The sequence below is a fragment of the Pagrus pagrus genome (assembly GCF_965226575.1).
Source record: "Pagrus pagrus genome assembly, chromosome: 14".
NCBI classification, from domain to species: Eukaryota; Metazoa; Chordata; class Actinopteri; order Spariformes; family Sparidae; genus Pagrus; species Pagrus pagrus.
In genome coordinates, this window is record NC_140198.1 from 3,672,250 (window position 1) to 3,678,550 (window position 6,301).

A 6,301-nucleotide genomic window follows, 5' to 3' on the forward strand; every position below is an offset into this window, starting at 1 on the left:
ATTAAACAGTGGATTTATCTTCACTCCCGTTTATCACCCGGACTGCGACAGCGATCCGCGGAGGTGACCTCCATTGTCGGGTGTTCTGTAATGTTGACTGCTGACTGGAGCTGGAGGGGAAATGTACTTTACTTCATGGATGTAACGTTACAGAGAGGAGAGAGAGAACCAGAGTCTCTGCTGAGTGCTGAGTTTAGTAAGTGACTTGAGTATAAAACACACAAACACCCCCGGTGCCTCCGTCTCTCGCTAGCTCAAAGCGAATGAGCAATAAAGTAACATAAATGATCCCATGGTCCAACTTCTGATTGGAAAATCTTCTTTGCTGGTTGTGAACACATTATTTCACAACCACCATTACAGATGAAAATCTATCTGACGTGACTCCGGCACAAATGTTCACAGACGAGCTAAAGGTTTGAAGGTTTATTCGTGGTGTGTTTGGTCACATTCGCTAACTTCCTTCCTCACTCTCTGGCTCTCTCCCCGAGGTTACAGGCAGACAGATTCAAAAGTATATGTAACAAAGGTCTTGTATTTTTAGACATTTTAATGCAGAAAACTTTCATATTATATCTTGAACCACATCAGAAAAAAACAAACTTTATTTGCACAGCACATTTAATCATTTCAGAGATGTGTACTGTGTTTGCTCTGACACACACCTGACTGACAGGTGCGTGGAAGAAATCTGATAAGAAGGTGATGAACTCAAGTTTCACTCACTGATAAAAGGTCCTGCCTACTTTTAATATAAGTGATAACAAAAACTATCGAGACAAAAGTGAGAGGAATAAAATTATCAAAGGAAGAGGAACGAGCATGAAGAAGCGACTGCTCCTCAGCTCCTTAACCAATGTTTAAACAGTGTTTTCATCCTTTGTTTGAATGTCAGCAGTTTCTATTTCCTCTCAAAGTCTCTGAAAAACTTTTATAAAGCCTTCAGGCTCCTTCAGCAACCCAACGAAACAGGTTGAAATGAGCTTATCATCCATTCTTTGTGATATTATCATTAATACATTCAGATGTCAAGTCACTGGAGCACAGTGTTCACAAATCTATGAACCATTTCCTTTAATCTGCATGTGTGTGTCAATGGGTCATGCATTGCAGTTATAAAATCAGAAATAAAATTGCCTGTATGAATCATATTCGAGGCAACCTAATGTGGCAGGACAATGGATCGAGTTGAGTGGTGATGTGTAAGTAGCACCAACACTGAATGGTGGTACGAAGGGACCTGGATACAAAGGTGACAGTGTCATGTTCAATTCAACACAGATTTTTTTTGACTTATTAAAAATGAAACACTAGTCTGAACTTTTCAAAGCTGGAATCAGAGGGGTGTGCATGGAGCTGGAGATTGTAAATCCCAGTGGAAATAACAGACAACAAACCATGATGAAACATGTTTGCAATAACTGGGTTTTTTGGATTCTCCTCCTGCATGGGGTGCACGCCCAGGGGACGAAAACCAGAAACACTGAACTGCTGTGGGTACAAAGAGCAAACCGATAGCAATACGTCTTCTGGAGCGTAGATGGATTTATGGGCAGAAATGCAATATTCATAATTATGTTTTAATAAGTGTATAATCGTCTGAAAGAGAGAATCATTGTGGTTTCGTGTCCTTAGATTTGAGGAAGATGACGCACTCCCTCTGTAGATTTAAGGCTGTATCCAAACTGTCCTCACTTCACTGCACTTGTAGACTGACAGTGTTTGCAAGAAGTTCGAGAATCTTGAACCTTACTTGAATGGTGGAGGCCAGAAATATTATTTAACCACAGATGTATGTAGAAGTAAAGGTTATAGAGGTAATGAAATGGATTTTATTATTGTAGTCTTCAGGCCTGCCCTTCAGTAGCTTATGTTTGCCTTGTGGTCTCACACACTTGCAGACCTTCATGATGACAGTGAACCCTGTCAGTATTACTCACGTCATTTCATAAGTTGCACAGTTAAAGCAACATAAATTGAAATTTAGTGGTAAACGTTCACCATGAAGGGCCACGATACATATGATCTGTAATAAACCAAGGCTTCAGATTTGCAGCTCGTGAAGGTTTTCATCCAGCCATGAATTATACAATATCTGATGGGGCATGTGCTTTAACTGTCTGTAATTTAAGAGCAAAGCCTCCCTGTTTTTGTGACTCCATGTCCTTTTTTATGTGTGTGTTGTGTAGATAAGGAACGTGGGGAGCGGGATGTGTATGGAGATCAAACACTTTGTATCAGGGAGCCCCATCCGCCTGGAGAGCTGTGTGAAAGGACGGGGCGAGGTGGCCTGGAGTCATGGACAGGTGAGGGTCATCCGTCACATTTTCTCTAGCAAAATGTCATCCTGAGGTCTCAATAGCCTGACGTGGGAGGTCTTTTGTACAACACTGCCTTCGTGCTTTATGGCTGGAGTGCTGTGCTGAATATGTTTTATCTGAAAGGACCGTAACACATGACCCTGCTCAAACAGAGGTTAATGGTTTTCCCATTGGCCAGTTGTTTCATAACTGTTCATCTGAGGGACAGCAGAGTTTTACATTTGCCTCGTACCCTCCGGACTCCACAATGAAACACTTTGAAACACTTTGATGGGATAAAAAATGATAGAAACCTCAGGAGGAGCAGGAGGAGGTTAATGGTCCGATGCGTGTTAAAGTCGGCGCCCTCTCTTCAGGTGTTAACATTCGGTTGGAGGGAGGATATCCGGGTGGGCGACCCCATGCACACGAGGAAGGTCTGCTTCGATGCCGTGTCCCATAACAGCCTCGTCACCCTGTACGACTGTCACGGCATGAAGGGGAACCAGCTGTGGCGCTACAGAAAGGTACGATAGAGGAAAGCGGAGAGTTCATGTGTAGAAAATGATGGTATTTGCGGCTGTATCCTCTTTTCAGTCGCCCAACTGTGCTAATGTTTTGATTTCTCTGGTCGGCTTCATCATCTAAGGCAAATTATGATTCATTTCAACATAATGGTGACCATCTGTAGAAAATCAAATTAAATGGATTTGAGGGAATATTGAGGGATGCATACACAACAGACTTTGAAAGACATTTTTATTAAGATCAAGGTTGAAAAACAGAAAAACACATCCTTGTTCTTTATCATAACATCGAATAGAAGAAAGAAACCCAAACATCCGGCCTGTTTAGGCAAGGTCATAACATCCGTCACCACAACTGATCCAAAGAAAGAGCCGTACATACCGGTTGTTAATTGATGGCAAAGACTCCATTAAGAGACGTCTTGATGAACCCTCTTGACTTCATCCATCTGCTGAAAGAGTTTTATTTTTCAAAAGTAAACATAAAGGATGTTGCAAGACGGTACAGCACTTAATGAAAATATGTGTCCTTCTATGACATCAGTTACTAGAAAGGTTTTCTTTTCGTGTCAAGTCTATTTTATTTATTTTGCCCAGAATCACAAATCACTATTTGCCTCAAGTGGCTTTACAATATACTCAACGTATCACACTCTCTGTCCTTCGTCTCTCCATTCAGATAAAGAAAAGCTCAGCAAGAGCAAACGAGGAGGGACGCAAGTGATCGAATTTACAGAATAGATCAGCAGAAAAACACCTTTTATACATATTTTGAAGAGTTATGTTGGTTTCTGATTCAGTGGAAGTTGTATTTTGTGTAGACCGAGATGCAAAGACATCTGAACTAAATCCAACTGATCAGGTTTTAGAAATTAATGTGTTTCTTTTTCCTTTATTGGTTTAATTTATTTACAAGAATGTAAAAATAGTATCAAGAAGAAAATAAATGTCCCGTGAAAATAAAAGCTTGCCGTTTCTTCATGAATACAATCGTTCTCTTTGCTTCGTTTCCTCCAGGATAAGAGTCTGTACCACCCGGTCAGTAACAGCTGTATCGACAGCAGCCCGAGCGAGCGGCGGGTCTTCATGAACACGTGCGACCCGTCCTCTCTCAGCCAGCAGTGGCTGTTTGAGAGAACCAACTCCACCGTGCTGGATCACTTCAACCAGGGCGCCAACTGAGGCCAACTGGACGGTGACGTCGGGCGTCTTCCAAAGAAACAGATCATGAAACAATGGTCACCTTTGATGAGGTGAATAATACAGTATTAATCTTTATTTTAGCTTTAATTTGTTGTCAAATGCACAAATACTTTCTGTTAACATGATCAAGTATCATATTATTATATTAAGAGAACAAACCTCAGTTTGTCTCAGCTGCTGTAAGCTGTCCACTAACTTGGCCTTATGTTCCTCTGTTGTCCAGATAAAGAGCAACAAGTGAAAAACGTGCTGCTTCAGAAAACATTCCCCGTGGCACAGCAGTGATCCAGCGCGCTGGCTGAGAGCTGAAGAGTTGGTCGGACCACACGACAACATCCAGAATACAAATCGTACAGCGTGAGCTCGTGATGAGGACGGAGGTAAACAAAAGACACGCCAGCCTGAGCAGCAGCTGAAGTTCACTTACCTACAAACACTGATTTAATTCACTCTGCGTATTTTGTTCCTTGGCAGGGTGGGAGAATCGTGGTGAAATCTGATTGTCCTGAAAAACACCGAGCTCTTACAGACTGAAGCTTGGACGTCAAGAATTTCAAAGAATGCAAAGATGCTCCCGCCTTTCATCGACAAACTCTGCTGGATTCAACGGATTCTCTCCTCTTTTGCCTCTTATCTACTTGTCTTTTTCAACTGTTGCCTTATCATATTCCAGCAATGTACTGTATGTTGGACTTTTTTTGGGGGAGCTGTAAAGAAAACATATTGTGAACAATTATTTCTGTACAGTGTGCAGATGCATTGCAAGGATTTGCCTTTTATTGACGGAACAAAAATCTTTCAAGTGTAAATATACATAGTATGTCTATTTTTCTACTGAGTAATAAAGTGACAAAATGACACAGGTTGAGTCTATTTCTGTCTCATGATGCCGTCTCAAGTTTTTCACTTTGATGCTTGGAGTATTTTGTGCCATCTCATGAGTGACAGTTAACACACCCTCACAGTTAAGTTAATGAAATATATTCCTTAAAGGCTTGTGGGAAATATGTTTCTTCAATAAGGATAATCTACAAGTGAAAACTGAACTAACAGTGCTGCTGTTTGGTCTGTTGGCTTCGCTGGTGGGTCGTCCCAAATATTTTAACAACTATGCAATATGAGTTTGCTGATGCCCTGACTTTTTGTATACGGTTGATATTTTTGGTTCGGACTCAACTTAAAGTTGGATTGCCATGCTGACGATGCCGTCATGTTCATCACAGGATGGACTGTAAGAACTTTAAGCTGCTATAACAGATCTACCAATGTGACAATACAATGGGAAAAGGGTCGCTTGTAGTGATGAACCTGAAGAGAAATCACCTGAATCTGCAGATGCCTCTTGGTTTCGCAGAGCTTTAACTTTTCTCAGTGGAGGAAACCAACTGTAGATAGGAACCAAACAGCAGACTGTTCACCAGCTAGTCTCTACTTGTGTCTTAGTGGAGACTTAAGCAGCCACAGAGGCAGATATTTCCTACAGGAGTTGGTCGAGAAAAGTGAAGAAAGACAGTGAACATCGGACACATATTTCATCAGGTAGCCCAAAATATGACTCCAGGTGAACGATGATGTTGAAACTGCTGGATGCTTAAACAGTGAGGACAAATTACCGAAAACATTACCGAAGAACAGTTTCTTCTTTGAACAAGTTGTGCAACAGTTAATCAAGTAAATAACTTTCTAAAAAATAAAGTCCAGAGTTATAATTATCACTCACGCTGTCCGCTCCAGCACTGCAGCTGACCACTCGGGACTCGACTCCAGTATGTGAGCGTAGACATCTTATTGGAAATGTGATAAAACTGAGGTCAACATTTTTAAAAGGACAGCAGCTGCTGAGGCCCAAAGTTCATTTAACTTTTTTATTGACAGAGGGACTCATGAACCGGAGTGGCAAATCCAATACCTCGAGTATTAGTCGGGGGATCTCTTCGGCTGTCTAATACCACCAAGGACAAACAGACAAAAAGTTGAAGCTGCTGATAAAACTGCTCTAAACTTGGTGATTTTGCTTGTGATTGCACTCAAGAAGCTGCCAGACTTTTCATATTAAACCTCAGGAAGTTCAATTCTTTCATCAACATAACACATGCTTTTATCTGTGATTCATCCTTTCATGAATACACACATATGCAGCTTCAGACTTCTATACATATGACAAACACTAACATGTGCTTACATTAAAAGAAAAGCTTTTCAAGACCCCACGTCTTTATCGTCAGCCTTCAGAAATCCACTTCATCGGAAATCCATCTACTTAAGAGACAC

General features: G+C 41.2%; 1 protein-coding gene across 1 annotated transcript in view; it reads left to right on the top strand.

Annotated features, from left to right (window-relative positions):
• Positions 1–4,890, top strand: part of LOC311268909 (polypeptide N-acetylgalactosaminyltransferase 10-like) — a 69,654-nt gene extending 64,764 nt beyond the window's left edge. Inside the window, exons 10-14 of the mRNA XM_084372857.1 lie at positions 2,190–2,306; positions 2,678–2,827; positions 3,845–4,080; positions 4,254–4,410; positions 4,505–4,890. Of these exons, the coding sequence (XP_084228983.1) occupies positions 2,190–2,306; positions 2,678–2,827; positions 3,845–4,009 (432 nt within the window). The 3' untranslated portion in view covers positions 4,010–4,080; positions 4,254–4,410; positions 4,505–4,890. The remainder of the gene's footprint in view (positions 1–2,189; positions 2,307–2,677; positions 2,828–3,844; positions 4,081–4,253; positions 4,411–4,504) is intronic.
• The last annotated feature ends 1,411 nt before the right edge of the window (positions 4,891–6,301 follow it).